This window comes from Haliotis rufescens, unplaced genomic scaffold, assembly GCF_023055435.1.
Source record: "Haliotis rufescens isolate VD_foot unplaced genomic scaffold, xgHalRufe1.0.p SCAF_2, whole genome shotgun sequence".
In the NCBI taxonomy this organism is placed as follows: domain Eukaryota; kingdom Metazoa; phylum Mollusca; class Gastropoda; order Lepetellida; family Haliotidae; genus Haliotis; species Haliotis rufescens.
In genome coordinates, this window is record NW_025963890.1 from 34,188,185 (window position 1) to 34,207,595 (window position 19,411).

Below are 19,411 nucleotides of genomic sequence, written 5' to 3' on the forward strand. Positions count from 1 at the left end.
GTATTATAGAGTATTCTCTTTTGTGAATAACCTGGTACAGTCATTTATATCATATGCAATATATGTGAAGTATATACATGTGTTTACACATATTAAATAGTCTCTCATAACTCCATAGGGTGTTGCTCAAATAAATCTGTCTGTCTGTCTGTCTCTCTGTCTGACTGTGTGGTGACTTTGTTACAGTCCAACCACTTCCACAACAAGCTGAGTGAGATCCTGGACATGGTGGAGGAGACTGTCCCGAACCCAACCACCACCACAACCGATGACGAGGGCAAGTCAACAACATCCGTGCCTGTGTTTGAGATGCAGTTCCCAGATCTCTTTGTATACTAAATCTGTGTTTTAGACTATGAACAGTCATTTATGATCACATGTTTTTGTTTTGGTTTGCTACATATTTCTGATAATTGGTTTTCACATCATGGGTCAAAACATATCTGATCATTCTGTATCACACCGCCTGACCGGTGCAGAGTGGAAAATTACAGTATCACACCAGTTTACCGTAGCAGAGTGTGTAAGAGAGACAGTCCCATGCTAGCTGCCTATAGCAGAGAGAAAAGATATGGCATCACACGGGCAGACTTTAGCAGAGTGTGTAAGAGAGACAGTCCCATGCTAGCTGCCTATAGCAGAGAGAGAAGAGATATGGCATCACACGGACAGACTGTAGCAGAGAGTGTAAGAGAGACAGTCCCATGCCAGCTGCCTATAGCAGAGAGCGAAGAGATATAGCGTCACATGAGCAGACTGTAGCAGAGTGTGTAAGAGAGCCAGTCCCATGCTAACTGCCTATAGCAGAGAGAGAAGAGATATGGCATCACACGGGCAGACTGTAGCAGAGAGTGTAAGAGAGACAGTCCCATGCTAGCTGCCTATAGCAGAGAGCAATGATATAGCGTCACACGGGCAGACTGTAGCAGAGTGTGTAAGAGAGCCAGTCCCATGCTAGCTGCCTATAGCAGAGAGCGAAGAGATATAGCGTCACATGAGCAGACTGTAGCAGAGAGTGTAAGAGAGACAGTCCCATGCCAGCTGCCTATAGCAGAGAGCGAAGAGATATGGCGTCACACGGGCAGACTTTAGCAGAGTGTGTAAGAGAGACAGTCCCATGCTAGCTGCCTATAGCAGAGAGAGAAGAGATATGGCATCACACGGGCAGACTGTAGCAGAGTGTGTAAGAGAGACAGTCCCATGCTAGCTGCCTATAGCAGAGAGAGAAGAGATATAGTGTCACATGAGCAGACTGTAGCAGAGAGTGTAAGAGAGACAGTCCAATGCCAGCTACCTATAGCAGAGAGCGAAGAGATATGGCGTCACACGGGCAGACTGTAGCAGAGTGTGTAAGAGAGACAGTCCCATGCTAGCTGCCTATAGCAGAGAGAGAAGAGATATGGCATCACACGGGCAGACTGTAGCAGAGTGTGTAAGAGAGACAGTCCCATGCTAGCTGCCTATAGCAGAGAGCGAAGAGATATGGCGTCGCACATGAGGAGACTGTAGCAGAGAGTGTGAGAGAGACAGTCCCATGTCAGCTACCTATAGCAGAGAGAGAAGAGATATGGCATCACACGGGCAGACTGTAGCAGAGTGTGTAAGAGAGACAGTCCCATGCTAGCTGCCTATAGCAGAGAGAGAAGAGATATGGCGTCGCACATGAGGAGACTGTAGCAGAGAGTGTGAGAGAGACAGTCCCATGTCAGCTCCCTATAGCAGAGAGCGAAGAGATTTGTCGTCAAACGAGCAGACTGTAGTAGAGAGTGTAAGAGAGACAGTATCACATCAGCTGACCATAGCAGTGTGCATAAGAGAGATGATGTCATGCTAGCTGACCATGGTAGGGAGCGTAAGAGGGATGATGTCATAACATCTTACCATAAAAAAGAGTGTGAGAGAGTGTCCTGTTGTTGGAAATAATGACATGAAATTATCTGCACCTTCAACTATAGTCAACGATAAGAATGTTAACTTTCGACATACTGTCCTTTTAAGTTGATGTAAGGTAAAATGAGGTTTTAACACGCATTCAAGATTGTTGCACTTGTATATTGCGGCTTTCCCTTTAAGTGTTTTTTAAAAAACTTTCTTATCCCTGTATAATGAATTTGAGAGTCATATTGTCTCTGTTCATTTGTCCATTCAGATTGTCAGAAGTATGTAGCATTTCTACCAATGCACTCATGAACAAAGCCTTCAGTATACTTGTATCTCAACCCAATCCTGAAAAGTCAGGCAGATGCAAGGTTGGAAAAGGTACATTTGCTTTCATCTTTGTAAATGTATAGATTTCTGTGCATTTCATTTAAAATCCAAACATAATGCAATTTGGTTTGGATGATAATCAACAGAAGAAAACTATTTTGACCCTCCAGAAACAAGTGAACTGAAGGCAGTTTAGTTATGAATGTAGAAATATAGTCTTGACAATTGAAGTATGGTTTGGTAATCAAGCTTTTAAAAGATCACATCATTATATCTATAGCTTTAACTATATTGTCGGCATTGTTTGAATCTTTCTGTCCCATATGATGCAATGGAGAAGCTAAATGTTCATCACTTGCACCAATAGCAACCATGTCCACAACCACAAGGCCAAAACCATGCTAGAGCCATACTAGAACCATTTGTAGAGGACCTAGATTTCTAAATAGATTACTCTAGGAGAGGTAGATCCATTTGAGAACGCCATCTTGTATCAAAGGCAGCAGTAGGATGGATGTGAACTTGTGTAGTGTTTTAGCATATGTCCTGTCTGCGAGCTACTTACATGAATACATGTGTACATACTCCATCACTTCAGTGGGGGCACTTAGAGACCAGCGGCATTCATGGGAACCTTTTTAACAAGGGTCATTCTTTGTAAATCTCAGCATTTGTAAATTGCATGTATGGTAGAAATATTTATTAGTAGCTTTGTCCACAGCATTTGTTATCCATCATTGTGACAATCATTTCACTTAGATAGTGATGTGGCATTGTGGTGTTTCACAATGAGTTCTCTTTTGTTTGTTAATACCATATGATTTGGCATGATTTATTTGTGTAGTCTGAAAATGCATTCATTGGTATTTGATGAAGTAGTCTGTCGATTTAAGGATTCTTGTTATATTCATACTGTTGTTAAACTTCCTATTGTCAGCATGGTAGAAAGCCACAAAGGGGGAGATGGCAGAGGGTATAGACTGGTTTAAGTGGTATACTAGCCAGGGGAAGTCTTTCAAAGTAGCAAGTGGCAATAACACAGTGAGAATACAGCAGGGGAGGAGCCTGTTACATCCAGTGGGAGGAGCCTCATACATCAAGTAGGAATACAGCAGGGGGAGGAGTGTGATACATCCATTGGGCGTACGGCAGGGGGAGAAGTGTGATACATCCAGTGGGAATACAGCAGGGGGAGGGGTCTGTTAGATCCAGTCAGAATACAGCAGGGGAGGAGCCTGATACATCCAGTGGGAGGAGCCTGATACATCCAGTAGGAATACAGCAGGGGAGGAGTCTGATACATCCATTGGGAGTATGGCAGGGGGAGAAGTCTGATACATCCAGTGGGAGTACAGCAGATGAAGAGTCTGATACATCCAGTAGGAATACAGCAGGGGGAGGAGTCTGATACATCCAGTGGGAATACAGCAGGGGAGGAGTCCGATACATCCAGTGGGAGTACAGCAGGGGAGGTGTCTGATAAATCCAGAAGGAATACAGCAGGGGAGGTGTCTGATACATCAAGTGGGAGTACAGCAGGGAGAGGAGTCTGATACATCCAGTAGGAATACAGCAGGGGAGGAGTCTGATACATCCAGTAGGAATACAGCAGGGGAGGTGTCTGATACATCCAGTGGGAATACAGCAGGGGAGGTGTCTGATACATCCAGTGGGAATACAGCAGGGGAGGTGTCTGATACATCCAGTGGGAATACAGCAGGGGAGGTGTCTGATACATCCAGTGGGAATACAGCAGGAGAGGAGTCTGATACATCCAGTGGGAATACAGCAGGGGAGGTGTCTGATACATCCAGTGGGAATACAGCAGGGGAGGTGTCTGATACATCCAGTGGGAATACAGCAGGGGAGGAGTCTGATACATCCAGTGGGAATACAGCAGGGGAGGTGTCTGATACATCCAGTGGGAATACAGCAGGGGAGGAGTCTGATACATCCAGTGGGAATACAGCAGGGGAGGAGTCTGATACATCCAGTGGGAATACAGCAGGGGAGGTGTCTGATACATCCAGTGGGAATACAGCAGGGGAGGTGTCTGATACATCCAGTGGGAATACAGCAGGGGAGGTGTCTGATACATCCAGTGGGAATACAGCAGGGGAGGAGTCTGATACATCCAGTGGGAATACAGCAGGGGAGGAGTCTGATACATCCAGTGGGAATACAGCAGGGGAGGTGTCTGATACATACAGTGGGAATACAGCAGGGGAGGTGTCTGATACATCCAGTGGGAATACAGCAGGGGAGGTGTCTGATACATCCAGTGGGAATACAGCAGGGGAGGTGTCTGATACATCCAGTGGTATACAGCAGGGGAGGTGTCTGATACATCCAGTGGGAATACAGCAGGGGAGGTGTCTGATACATCCAGTGGGAATACAGCAGGGGAGGAGTCTGATACATCCAGTGGGAATACAGCAGGGGAGGTGTCTGATACATCCAGTGGGAATACAGCAGGGGAGGAGTCTGATACATCAAGTGGGAATACAGCAGGGGAGGTGTCTGATACATCCAGTGGGAATACAGCAGGGGAGGTGTCTGATACATCCAGTAGGAATACAGCAGGGGAGGAGTCTGATACATCCAGTGGGAATATAGCAGGGGAGGTGTCTGATACATCCAGTGGGAATACAGCAGGGGAGGTGTCTGATACATCAAGTGGGAGTACAGCAGGGAGAGGAGTCTGATACATCAAGTGGGAGTACAGCAGGGAGAGGAGTCTGATACATCCAGTGGGAATACAGCAGGGGAGGTGTCTGATACATAAAGTGGGAGTACAGCAGGGAGAGGAGTCTGATACATCCAGTAGGAATACAGCAGGGAGAGGAGTCTGATACATCAAGTGGGAGTACAGCAGGGGAGGTGTCTGACACATCCAGTGGGAATACAGCAGGGGAGGTGTCTGATACATCCAGTAGGAATACAGCAGGGAGAGGAGTCTGATACATCCAGTGGGAATACAGCAGGGGAGGTGTCTGATACATCAAGTAGGAGTACAGCAGGGGGAGGAGTCTGATACATCAAGTGGGAGTACAGCAGGGGAGGTGTCTGATACATCAAGTGGGAGTACAGCAGGGGAGGTGTCTGATACATCCAGTGGGAATACAGCAGGGGAGGTGTCTGATACATCAAGTGGGAGTACAGCAGGGGAGGTGTCTGATACATCCAGTGGGAATACAGCAGGGGAGGTGTCTGATACATCAAGTAGGAGTACAGCAGGGGGAGGAGTCTGATACATCAAGTGGGAATACAGCAGGGGAGGTGTCTGATACATCAAGTGGGAATACAGCAGGGGAGGTGTCTGATACATCCAGTGGGAATACAGCAGGGGAGGTGTCTGATACATCCAGTGGGAATACAGCAGGGGAGGTGTCTGATACATCCAGTGGGAATACAGCAGGGGAGGTGTCTGATACATCCAGTGGGAATACAGCAGGGGAGGTGTCTGATACATCAAGTGGGAGTACAGCAGGGGAGGTGTCTGATACATCCAGTGGGAATACAGCAGGGGAGGTGTCTGATACATCCAGTGGGAATACAGCAGGGGAGGTGTCTGATACATCCAGTGGGAATACAGCAGGGGAGGTGTCTGATACATGAAGTGGGAGTACAGCAGGGGAGGTGTCTGATACATCCAGTGGGAATACAGCAGGGGAGGTGTCTGATACATCAAGTGGGAATACAGCAGGGGGAGGAGTCTGATACATCAAGTGGGAATACAGCAGGGGAGGTGTCTGATACATCCAGTGGGAATACAGCAGGGGAGGTGTCTGATACATCCAGTGGGAATACAGCAGGGGAGGTGTCTGATACATCCAGTGGGAATACAGCAGGGGAGGTGTCTGATACATCCAGTGGGAATACAGCAGGGGAGGTGTCTGATACATCCAGTGGGAATACAGCAGGGGAGGAGTCTGATACATCCAGTGGGAATACAGCAGGGGAGGTGTCTGATACATCCAGTGGGAATACAGCAGGGGAGGTGTCTGATACATCAAGTGGGAGTACAGCAGGGGAGGTGTCTGATACATCCAGTGGGAATACAGCAGGGGAGGTGTCTGATACATCCAGTGGGAATACAGCAGGGGAGGTGTCTGATACATCAAGTGGGAATACAGCAGGGGAGGTGTCTGATACATCCAGTGGGAATACAGCAGGGGAGGTGTCTGATACATCAAGTGGGAGTACAGCAGGGAGAGGAGTCTGATACATCCAGTAGGAATACAGCAGGGAGAGGAGTCTGATACATCCAGTAGGAATACAGCAGGGAGAGGAGTCTGATACATCCAGTAGGAATACAGCAGGGAGAGGAGTCTGATACATCCAGTAGGAGTACAGCAGGGAGAGGAGTCTGATACATCCAGTAGGAATACAGCAGGGGGATATTTGTAACATTACCAGTTTGCACTGAATGTTAATTTATTAATATGTATCAGGCACTCTAAATTAATGAATAAGGATTGATATAGTATAATCTGTATCTTGTTTTTCTTTTTACAGATATTTTGCAGCAATATGTGTATGTAGTGTGCATGTTGTGAGACATTTAAATTTGGAACCGACTAGATGTTATGTTTTAATCATGTCACAGCAAAGTCTTCATTTTGTGTCTTGTCAGGCAATATTAGTTGTAGTAGGATCATGAGGGGTACATCGTGTTTCATGCATCTCGTATAGGTTCTAGGAACCTAACACGGTACCTGAGCTATTGAGCTGAGGTTAACTAGTGCTATGTCACATGACATTCCTTGATTCAGAAAAAGTGTGGAGCTTTTTGCTTGTAAGCGGGGTGTAAGGGATTTGCAGCCTGTCTTGCTCCTGACGTCATATTAATGATTCATTCTCCCGCTAAGAAATTTATTTCCCTCCAAGGCAGGTCACACAGTATTTTATCAAGATCATGTGGATCAATTTGATCTCATCATTCTGACATGGAGGTATGATAATGTTTCATATTAATTATGAAATACGTAAATGAATAAATTAACATGACAACAATTCAGTCGCCATTTAAAAACAGTGATAGCCAAATTATTTTTACAATATTTAAGTATAAACATTGATAATTCATGTAAACTGCTGTGTTATTAAATGTTTTTATAAATGGGTACCATATTGAAATGTTGTAAACATCTTGTATATATAACCTGCTTATGGTTCATATATTGTGTACATAATGTCACTCCTCCCTAGAAATGTGATCTTAGCAGTGTTGTATATATAGACATTAAGGGCTTTGGGGGTCCTGGCAACAGGACTTTACTGTTGAGAACATGGATGTCCAAGGACCCCTTGACTTTCATCCTTAATTTCAACCACTGCTAAGGCTGTGTGTATATTAGATTACTAAATATCTGTGATAAACATTGGGTATTTATTTCCACTAGTCTCTCCTTAGGCACATATAGAGCTCTATTTCTTTGTCTTTCCACATGTGTATGTATGCTTGTATGAATTTATGTTGTTGAAATGAAATCATGAAAAAATACTCTACTCATTAACATTAATGGATTCTTTTGGTGCAGATTTGGTGCAGATTAAGTTTGTTGATACCATTTCTTCATCATGGAATATTATTATGTGAATGCAATTAATGTAACCTTTGAGAGACAGCAGAATCTGACTTCATGAAACAGTACCTTGTGATTCGTACGTCCAAACTGGGTAAATGTCAGTGTTAATTGAAAATTATGTATTTTGTGATTGGAATAGCAATGAAATCCTTTCATGAAATACCATTATATGTAACTTCACAATGAACTATGTTTTGGATTTAGTGTTAAATTAATAAAACCATTTGTTTTCTTGTGGTTGGGGTAATAATTTTAACATTTCTGCAAGATGTAAAATAGCCCCTGAGAAAACTTTGAAAACCAAACTAATGGGTTGGTGACAGATAAATAATAAACATTGTGTTTAACAACGAAATGACTGTCTGAGATACAAGCATTAAATATGTATTAGGGTAGGAACCCAATATTTCTTATGGCATTAATGTGAATATTAAATTGATGTATTTATGAATGGTAATGCCTCACAAGGGGTAATTGAATGCTGACTCTGTAAGGGAGGTGGTAGTCACAATGACCAGCCACACACGTTTACACCAGGAAATCACAGTTCTAGGATTAATAAGACATCATGCTGATTAGGAAATGTCATAATTTTAGTATGACATAAGGATGTTTCCCCACAAGCTACAGCTGTTTTACTAGTCATGGTAGTGTCTTTCAGCCACCTGAAATAGTAAGCATCATAGTAACCAAGTTCTCTGAGGTCCAGCATCCCAGTCCCTCATGCTTGACATGAACCAACTGGGGATTGGCTGATCATGATGGCTTTTGAGTAGGAATACTCCATGCAGGTAAGACAGGCTATTAGTTGATTGTGTGTCGTCATACTAACAGTGGATTGGTGCTCACATTATTGACCATTGGTTTGTCTGGTTGATTTGATTACTTAGAAATCACCATAGAGTGGCTGCAATATTGCTGACTCAGGTATAAAACCGAATTTAGTGTCTCCAACTGTGACCAGCCAGATGACAAGACGCAGATGACATATATGGCTGCTTTTACTTGACTTTTATCAATCTGATTTAAGAGTATTACATGATATGTCTGTAATGCATGATTGAAATATTTATAGACAGATTTTACGAGCTCACTTTGCCTGTTAGGATGAGAAAATGTTTATGGAACAAACAATACTGTTTAAAAACAGTACAGGAATTGTGTTAGATGACCAAGGTTTGCTTGTGAAATCTGTTCAACTCATGGAATGTTGGTGTTGCTGAACGGTTCATTGTCCTCACTTTACACTTCTGAGTACCTGGCGCACAGACTAAATACAGTAATGTACCTGGCTGGGCAAATCATCTGCTTTTCACGTGACAACTGTGAAGGCTAATGTGTATTTAAGAAGAGAATGTGGTGTCAGAAAGCCAACAGGAATGGCAACACTGCTGAATCAAAGACACATGTTTCTTTTGATGATTTTTCATAAAAATATGACTCTGTTCTGGTGAGAGTTGCAACACTGGTTGTAGTTCTAGTTGCAGATGCTGGTAAGTGCGGGTACACAGCAGTGTGTTTGCTTTACGCCAGGTACTGAAAGGTTGTTGACAATGCTCCTGTCAGCACTGTGTTCCATCTATATATGTGGCCCTGCATCATCACACTGTTTGAATGTTAGATCTAAGAGGAGCGAATGTTGACTCAACTTCATTTGTGCTATTAAAATATTATAAATACACATCTCTGTTGTCTTATTGCTAGGAGGTAAGCGAGTTACAACCCATAATAACACAACTTGGCACTGAAAAATATATTAATTTGTAATTAAATCTGACAGGAATACGTAAGCAACTAATGTGAATTAATGTTTGACAGTGTGCTGTCATTTCATAAAATAATACTTATTGCAATTAAATTTCCATTATTTCTGGAACTTCCACATGAAGTCTACCATGAATCAAATTATCGTTTTGTTTATAAGACATGAAATCCTGTGTGAATGTCAGGTTGGTATTGATATCCAGTAGAATGCTTGTGTTACCAAGTGACAACCCTGTGTGAATGTCGGGTTGGTATAGATGTCCAGCAGCCTATGCTTGTGGTACCAGGTGACAACCCTGTGTGAATGTCGGGATGGTATAGATATCCAGCAGCCTATGCTTGTGTTACCAAGTGACAACCCTGTGTGAATGTCGGGTTGGTATAGATATCCAGCAGCCTATGCTTATGGTACCAGGTGACAACCCTGTGTGAATGTCAGGTTGGTATAGATATCCAGCAGCCTATGCTTGTGTTACCAGGTGACAACCCTGTGTGAATGTCAGGTTTGTATAGATATCCAGCAGCCTATGCTTGTGTTACCAAGTGACAACCCTTTGTGAATGTCGGGTTGGTATAGATGTCCAGCAGCCTATGCTTGTGGTACCAGGTGACAACCCTGTGTGAATGTCAGGTTGGTATGGATGTCCAGCAGCCTATGCTTGTGTTACCAAGTGACAACCCTGTTTGAATTTCGGGTTGGTATAGATATCCAGCAGCCTATGCATGTGGTACCAGGTGACAACCCTGTGTGAATGTCAGGTTGGTATAGATATCCAGCAGCCTATGCTTGTGTTACCAAGTGACATCCCTGTTTGAATGTCAGGTTTGTATAGATATCCAGCAGCCTATGCTTGTGTTACCAGGTGACAACCCTGTGTGAATTTCGGGTTGGTATAGATATCCAGCAGCCTATGCTTGTTTTACCAGGTGACAACCCTGTACGAATGTCGGGTTGGTATAGATGTCCAGCAGCCTATGCTTATGGTACCAGGTGACAACCCTGTGTGAATGTCGGGTTGGTATTGATATCCAGTAGAATGCTTGTGTTACCAAGTGACAACCCTGTGTGAATGTCGGGTTGGTATAGATATCCAGCAGCCTTTGCTTGTCGTACAAGGTGAATGAATGGGTCAGGTAGTCAGGCTTCGTAACTTGGTGATTTGAATGTCATCGTAAATAACGGCATTGGATATTACTCACAATATCAGTCACGAGTTTGTCTGGTTCAGACCCCATTTACCACCTCCGCGGTCACGTAGATGGAGTGTCTGCCGGGAGAGTGGAAGTATGTGTCTGACCGGTCGTAGGGTATTCATGTATGTGATGCGTCGTAAGGTGTGCATCTGATGTAATGTAAGGTGGTTTGTGATGTGAGATTGTTTGTGATGTAAGGTAAGGTATGTTTGTGATGTGATGTAAAGTATGTTTGTGATGTGACTTAAGGTATATTTGTGATGTGTCATAGGGTATGTGTCTGATGTGTCGTAAGATTACCAACATTCCAGCCATATCATGACATTCTGAAAATACTAGAGTCTGTGCCAAACAGATTTATGTTAAGAGCGATCCAGTTCTTCGAACAGGGTGACAGCTTAAAGCATTGCCCACATTGTCAACAACGGTTTGCCGCCCGTAGGCTTTTACGACAAGCAACGTGGTACACATTCATAATACATCTTATGCAGTTGTAACCCATGTTGTTTGTTGTTTAACGCTGCACTCAGCAATATTCCACCTATATTACATCAGTCTGTAAATAATCGTCTTCCACATGAAGTCTACAATGAATCAAATTATCGTTTTGTTTATAAGACATGAAATCCTGTGTGAATGTCGGGTTGGTATTGATATCCAGTAGAATGCTTGTGTTACCAAGTGACAACCCTGTGTGAATGTCGGGTTGGTATAGATATCCAGCAGCCTTTGCTTGTCGTACAAGGTGAATAAATGGGTCAGGTAGTCAGGCTTCGTAACTTGGTGATTTGAATGTCATCGTAAATAACGGCATTGGATATTACTTACAATATCAGTCACGAGTTTGTCTGGTTCAGACCCCATTTACCACCTCCGCGGTCACGTAGATGGAGTGTCTGCCGGGAGAGTGGAAGTATGTGTCTGACCGGTCGTAGGGTATTCATGTATGTGATGCGTCGTAAGGTGTGCATCTGATGTAATGTAAGGTGGTTTGTGATGTGAGATTGTTTGTGATGTAAGGTAAGGTATGTTTGTGATGTGATGTAAAGTATGTTTGTGATGTGACTTAAGGTATATTTGTGATGTGTCATAGGGTATGTGTCTGATGTGTCGTAAGGTTACCAACATTCCAGCCATATCATGACATTCTGAAAATACTAGAGTCTGTGCCAAACAAATTTATGTTAAGAGCGATCCAATTCTTCGAACAGGGTGACAGCTTAAAGCATTGCCCACATTGTCAACAACGGTTTGCCGCCCATAGGCTTTTACGACAAGCAACGTGGTACACATTCATAATACATCTTGTGCAGTTGTAACCCATGTTGTTTGTTGTTTAACGCTGCACTCAGCAATATTCCACCTATATTACATCAGTCTGTAAATAATCGTCTTCCACATGAAGTCTACAATGAATCAAATTATCGTTTTGTTTATAAGACATGAAATCCTGTGTGAATGTCGGGTTGGTATTGATATCCAGTAGAATGCTTGTGTTACCAAGTGACAACCCTGTGTGAATGTCGGGTTGGTATAGATGTCCAGCAGCCTATGCTTGTGGTACCAGGTGACAACCCTGTGTGAATGTCGGGTTGGTATAGGTATCCAGCAGCCTATGCTTATGATACCAGGTGACAACCCTGTGTGAATGTCGGGTTGGTATAGATATCCAGCAGCCTATGCTTGTGTTACCAGGTGACAACCCTGTGTGAATGTCAGGTTTGTATAGATATCCAGCAGCCTATGCTTGTGTTACCAAGTGACAACCCTGTGTGAATTTCGGGTTGGTTTAGATATCCAGTAGCCTATGCTTGTGGTACCAGGTGACAACCCTGTGTGAATGTCAGGTTGGTATAGATGTCCAGCAGCCTATGCTTGTGTTACCAGGTGACGACCCTGTACGAATGTCGGGTTGGTATAGATGTCCAGCAGCCTATGCTTTTGTTACCAAGTGACAACCCTGTGTGAATGTCGGGTTGATATAGATATCCAGCAGCCTTTGCTTGTCGTACAGGGTGAATGAATGGGTCAGGTAGTCAGGCTTCGTAACTTGGTGATTTGAATGTCATCGTAAATAACGGCATTGGATATTACTCACAATATCAGTCACGAATTTGTCTGGTTCAGACCCCATTTACCACCTCCGCGGTCACGTAGATGGAGTGTCTGCCGGGAGAGTGGAAGTATGTGTCTGACCGGTCGTAGGGTATTCATGTATGTGATGCGTCGTAAGGTGTGCATCTGATGTAATGTAAGGTGGTTTGTGATGTGAGATTGTTTGTGATGTAAGGTAAGGTATGTTTGTGATCTGATGTAAAGTATGTTTGTGATGTGACTTAAGGTATATTTGTGATGTGTCATAGGGTATGTGTCTGATGTGTCGTAAGGTTACCAACATTCCAGCCATATCATGACATTCTGAAAATACTAGAGTCTGTGCCAAACAAATTTATGTTAAGAGCGATCCAATTCTTCGAACAGGGTGACAGCTTAAAGCATTGCCCACATTGTCAACAACGGTTTGCCGCCCATAGGCTTTTACGACAAGCAACGTGGTACACATTCATAATACATCTTGTGCAGTTGTAACCCATGTTGTCTGTTGTTTAACGCTGCACTCAGCAATATTCCACCTATATTACATCAGTCTGTAAATAATCGTCTTCCACATGAAGTCTACAATGAATCAAATTATCGTTTTGTTTATAAGACATGAAATCCTGTGTGAATGTCGGGTTGGTATTGATATCCAGTAGAATGCTTGTGTTACCAAGTGACAACCCTGTGTGAATGTCGGGTTGGTATAGATGTCCAGCAGCCTATGCTTGTGGTACCAGGTGACAACCCTGTGTGAATGTCGGGTTGGTATAGGTATCCAGCAGCCTATGCTTATGGTACCAGGTGACAACCCTGTGTGAATGTCGGGTTGGTATAGATATCCAGCAGCCTATGCTTGTGTTACCAGGTGACAACCCTGTGTGAATGTCAGGTTTGTATAGATATCCAGCAGCCTATGCTTGTGTTACCAAGTGACAACCCTGTGTGAATTTCGGGTTGGTTTAGATATCCAGTAGCCTATGCTTGTGGTACCAGGTGACAACCCTGTGTGAATGTCAGGTTGGTATAGATGTCCAGCAGCCTATGCTTTTGTTACCAAGTGACAACCCTGTGTGAATGTCGGGTTGGTATAGATATCCAGCAGCCTTTGCTTGTCGTACAGGGTGAATGAATGGGTCAGGTAGTCAGGCTTCGTAACTTGGTGATTTGAATGTCATCGTAAATAACGGCATTGGATATTACTCACAATATCAGTCACGAATTTGTCTGGTTCAGACCCCATTTACCACCTCCGCGGTCACGTAGATGGAGTGTCTGCCGGGAGAGTGGAAGTATGTGTCTGACCGGTCGTAGGGTATTCATGTATGTGATGCGTCGTAAGGTGTGCATCTGATGTAATGTAAGGTGGTTTGTGATGTGAGATTGTTTGTGATGTAAGGTAAGGTATGTTTGTGATGTGATGTAAAGTATGTTTGTGATGTGACTTAAGGTATATTTGTGATGTGTCATAGGGTATGTGTCTGATGTGTCGTAAGGTTACCAACATTCCAGCCATATCATGACATTCTGAAAATACTAGAGTCTGTGCCAAACAAATTTATGTTAAGAGCGATCCAATTCTTCGAACAGGGTGACAGCTTAAAGCATTGCCCACATTGTCAACAACGGTTTGCCGCCCATAGGCTTTTACGACAAGCAACGTGGTACACATTCATAATACATCTTGTGCAGTTGTAACCCATGTTGTTTGTTGTTTAACGCTGCACTCAGCAATATTCCACCTATATTACATCAGTCTGTAAATAATCGTCTTGACCAGACAATTCAGTGGCTGACATCAGGAGCATCGATCTACACAATTTGGATAAGATGACATGCATCAACCAAGTCAACGAGTCTGACCACCCGATTACGTTCAACGCCTCTTCTAACAAGTATATTCGCCTCTTACGGCAAGCATGAGTTGTCAATGACCATTTCTACTCGGGTAGTAACCTTTATGTAAAAGTGTTTGTAAGATCCTGCAGCACGAAGGATCCTCGATACTAACCGGTCAAATCTATACTGAGAACATTTTCAATAATTAAATACAGCATCTGTGACCTCATGCATCCTTGTAAATGCATAAAAGAATCCACAAGAGTTGTTTTGTACAGACACAATATATCCAAAACAAATCTAATATCCTCATAATACATTAGTATTATTTCAAAATGATCTTAAATGTTATAAGCCTTTAAGTTGGTAATACGCCGCACCCTACAGGAGAATAGGCAATTTGAACTGCAATGAAAGTAATATTTTAACGACTTCCGAAATTCCACTGCTTAAACTTTGAGAAAGGGACATGTGAACATGTTAATTTATTTGAAAAATGAACAAGGTAAATGTCCTTTATTTGAAACACCCCACGTTGATTGCATAATGTATAAATATACATCAACAACACAAACATAAAATGTAGACATTGAAATAAATTATTGTAACAGTATTTGAAGTTCTATATAATAGATTCTATAGTGCAATCACTGTGTTTGTTATATTCGTTTCTAGTTCTCAATATTGCATGGAGGTGCCATTTGCTCATTTCTGAAAGAGAATCTGTTATAAAGAAATTCAAATGCTTTAGGCAACCAGATGTTACAATGAAGTAAAACACTGGGCTAGATGAAAAGTGCATCTTTGTTCCGAAATTCAAATTGAGATTACATTATTTGAGTTTGGCCTCACTCACGACCAATCAGTAAGTTCAACTACAGGTATATGACATGAGTTCACTCACGTAGTCACTCAAATATAGATGTGCTCATGTGAAGAGCATTGCCATTGTGTTCAGGGTATAAATGTGAATTAATGATACCTTTCAACATGTCTTTCCAACGTCACGGGGATGTCGGCATCGCTGACTGGACGGTGTCATGTTTAAGGTCAATAAGAGAAAAAAGGAGAGTTGGATTTCATGGAAGTTCGTCTATTTTTCATTTCCTAATTTGTATTTACCCAAGTGCTTGTAATCACATTAAATTTCTTTGGTTCTGAAAAGGCAACCAGCCTTATACGCATCGCCCGCTTTGTTATTCCTTACATCACAAAGGTCAATCTCAGGGTGATGAAGCATCCTGACCACCTGGTAAGTGTTTATTCCAATTGTCGGCTCCCAGCCCAGATGGTTAGCGTTGACATCATCTCGTACTCCCGGGTACCCTTTCAGTGCTGGATAAACAGATACCGCTTCTTTTACTTAGGTACCGTGCTTGCTGTTGATGTTGACAATAGCACATGGCAGATAACTGACAATCAAGTGTACTTTGTTGTGATTGTGTCCAAGGGCGCACGTTCGCTCAGAGGGGGTAGCTCAGGGTTGAAGGCAGAAGGCCAAACTTGGGGGTGAAGTTTTAGAAGACTGCAGCCATGTTTATCGTTGATGGGGAATAATGTTGATAGTAATCACGTGACAGACGCACACCGGGACCGAGTGGCCAATGATAGTTTTTAATATAATAAGCATTAGAAATGTGTATTTATTGCGTATTAGATGAATATAGTTTTTTTTGTATTAGCAAGTATATTTTACCCATCTTTGTCGCCTACATATCCGTATGAAGTGGCCCGTCTGTTTTACATAGGCTGTATACTATTTTTAAATGCAAGTCGGATGAGACGTCAATAAACATTCTGTCTGTCTGCCTAAGATCCGGCTACGTATAGTAACGAGGTGTTGATAGACAGCTGGGGATTAAAGGTCCTCCCTGGAAGGGCTTATGATTGGAGGGGGATACGCCGAATGTTTCCTGTTTCACTTTGGACACATATTGAAACAATTAGGTATTTTGGATAAGTGCAGTTTTAAAGAAACCTATTGAAGAGGTTTGTACTATAACCAACCCTGCAACAGAAAAGATACAGATTAAAGTTGGTCAAACAGGCCAAACTAAAGAAACGTGTCCGTGGTTACCTCTGTGTAACTACTCCCAACAAAACATGTCACACTACCAGCATTGGAACAATCAAATATGAAGAATCTCCCAAATCTGTCTCGAATATCAAAAGGATTCAAGGAAGAATGAATGAATAATATACACTAAATTACATTTTCAACATAACCTAGTAGTGGCCATATGTCAGCACGTTTGAGAGACACCCATTAAGGCTTGGGTTTTTAGAGAGAATAGAATAATTTACAACGGGTCATGCCAAAAGCTGCACAGGCCATTCCGTTCAAGTGGGCTCGGAGCTGGACTGGTGAGATGGTTACGGTTATACCACATGACCAACTACAGTATATTTAACCCTTCACATATATTCCACCCAACAAGTTTTTTGAATTGTAGTACGAAACTATTCCGTACGAAACAAAGCACCATCGTCCAACATTCACGCTGTTTTATCAAGGGACCATTCCAGCCTTGAGGAATCTCGCCTTGACAGCGGTGGAAATACTGGTTGAAAAGTTGAGCATAGTTAAATCCTGTGTAACGAAATCTGTCATATATTTGTCCTTGGCCCATCGATAATGAAAAATATGTGCCATATCTTCTCTCACAAGATTTGTTACGTATCCCTTTTTATAATTCCACACATAGTGCATGAACACATCTTCCACTCTGTCCGGGTTCAACATAGCCTTTGTCCTTATCTTGGGACTGTTTGTCCGAGAACGGAGCGTGTACAACAAAGGAGCTATCTTGTATTTCTTGGCGACTTGTTTCATTTTATACTTTGCAGTGGTCTGGTTCCTATAGGTAGGATAGAAGACATTTCTGAACAGCAGAGACCCGGCAGGTTTGGATGTATTCTGAGACTTCAGGAATAGGTCGTCCGCCATTTCCAACAATGTTTTGTGTTTGAGTGGTATAACAATCTCATCAAAGTCCATCACCATCACATACCTAGCTGTGTGGACTTGGGATAGGACGCAGTCGTTGATGACACCTAGCTGGCCCCAGTAACGTATTACAGGTCTTGGCACTGGTAGGTTCCAGGTTCTCAACTCAACTACTCCCTCTGATTCGTAACTTTTCAGGAGTTTGGATACGCTGAAGGAGCCACTTAGGTTGTAAAAGACAAACTTATCAACACCAAATAGACGGCTGATTTCTATATTTGCCGCAAGCTCGGCAACATTCCGATATTTGAAGAGAAATGCATTGTAGCAGCGTGTTATGTTGTTCTTGGGACCAGGATACCGCACAGTCAAATTGTTCAAAAAGACTTTATCAAACACATGAAGTGACACGAATTCTGGTTGAATCGTCATCTTTCCCAGAGAACACAGAACAAATCCAGCACGGTATCTGCAAATATATATATTACTTATTAAATATAATACTTATATGATAATAAACGAGCTTTCATTTTCATATCAAGGGTATGACTCGAGCGGAATAATACATTACGTGGGACATTAACTTGATATGAAATAGGAACGAGATTTGTATTCTGCCTAATACCAACGTTGATTTTTTAGGAAAATAACAAACATCCATTCGTCCCTACGACCCGTGAATATTAGAATAGGTCTTCAGGCAACCCATGCTTGTCGTAAAAGGCGACTATGCTTGTCGTAAAAGGCGACTATGCTTGTCGTAAGAGGCGACTAACGGGATCGGGTGGTCAGGCTCGCTGACTTGTTGATGCTTGTCATCGTATCCCATGCTCCTGATAACAATCGCTCGATTATTTACAGATCGCCGTCATACAGCTGGAATATTGTTGAATGTGACGTTAAACAACAAACAAACATACATTTTTCCTTATATAAAACCTAAAGGCAAATTTTCTTCATGACATTGTCGCCTTTCATTCCCCCTTAGTGATAAATAATTATCTTACATTCATAAAGAAACACGTTTTATGGTGAGAAGGCTGACATAATTTAATTTGCCGTCGCGACTACACACAGCCCGCAAACTACTGCCGTACTGTGAGACAGACTATTATAAACACGTCCCATTTTAATTCTGGAAACCCAAAAGTCCAGAAACTCTACGCTCTTTGCCCAGTCTCGGTTAAAGGTATTTACAAAATTAAACACGCCTTTTTCATGGGAACATACCAAGGAAGAAAAAATGAAAAAAATTGTTTTTAAAAACTCAATATTTAGACTATGTCGCCCATGGGCCTGCCCATGGGCGAAGTGTGGCCCATGGGTAGGCCCATGGGCAGGCCCATGGGCGAGAACATGTTCCTTTACTTTAAACTCATGATTTTGTTTCGCAAATACATTAAATGTATTTATTGAAGTATCATGACACAAAATTTAACTCATTTTAACTTAATTCAACGATTTTATAGCGATATTGAAATATTTCGCCCATGGGCGAGAAAAAGGTTTGGCCCATGGGCAGGCCCATGGGTAGGCCCATGGGTAGGCCCATGGGCGAGAATATGTTCCTTTACTTAAAACTCCTGTTTTTGTTTCGCAAATACATTTAATGTATTCATTCAAGTATCATGACACAAAATTAAACTCATTTTAACTTAATTCAACGATTTTATAGCAATATTGAAATATTTCGCCCATGGGCGAGAAAAAGGTTTGGCCCATGGGCAGGCCCATGGGCGAGAACATGTTTCTTTACTCAAAACTCATGTTT

At 42.5% G+C, this 19,411-nt stretch overlaps 3 protein-coding genes across 5 annotated transcripts in view; 2 read left to right on the plus strand and 1 right to left on the minus strand.

The window, feature by feature from the left end:
• LOC124111885 (protein EFR3 homolog B-like) overlaps positions 1 to 3,595 on the plus strand; it is a 98,216-nt gene extending 94,621 nt beyond the window's left edge. For all 3 annotated transcript variants that reach the window (XM_046471763.2, XM_048399833.1, XM_048399834.1), the window contains one exon: positions 187 to 3,595. In XM_046471763.2, coding sequence (XP_046327719.2) covers positions 187 to 339 — 153 coding nt within the window. In that variant the 3' untranslated portion in view covers positions 340 to 3,595. The remainder of the gene's footprint in view (positions 1 to 186) is intronic.
• Positions 3,172 to 9,480, plus strand: LOC125381924 (circumsporozoite protein-like). Its single transcript, XM_048399283.1, has 2 exons — positions 3,172 to 3,249; positions 3,592 to 9,480. The coding sequence occupies exons 1-2, from the start codon at positions 3,172 to 3,174 to the stop codon at positions 4,822 to 4,824; spliced, it is 1,311 nt and encodes a 436-aa protein (XP_048255240.1). The 3' UTR covers positions 4,825 to 9,480.
• A 5,714-nt stretch (positions 9,481 to 15,194) lies between these two features.
• The window catches only part of LOC124111886, a 55,277-nt gene continuing 51,060 nt past the window's right edge, over positions 15,195 to 19,411 (minus strand). The window contains exon 3 of the mRNA XM_046471765.2: positions 15,195 to 18,109. Coding sequence (XP_046327721.1) covers positions 17,203 to 18,109 — 907 coding nt within the window. The 3' untranslated portion in view covers positions 15,195 to 17,202. The remainder of the gene's footprint in view (positions 18,110 to 19,411) is intronic.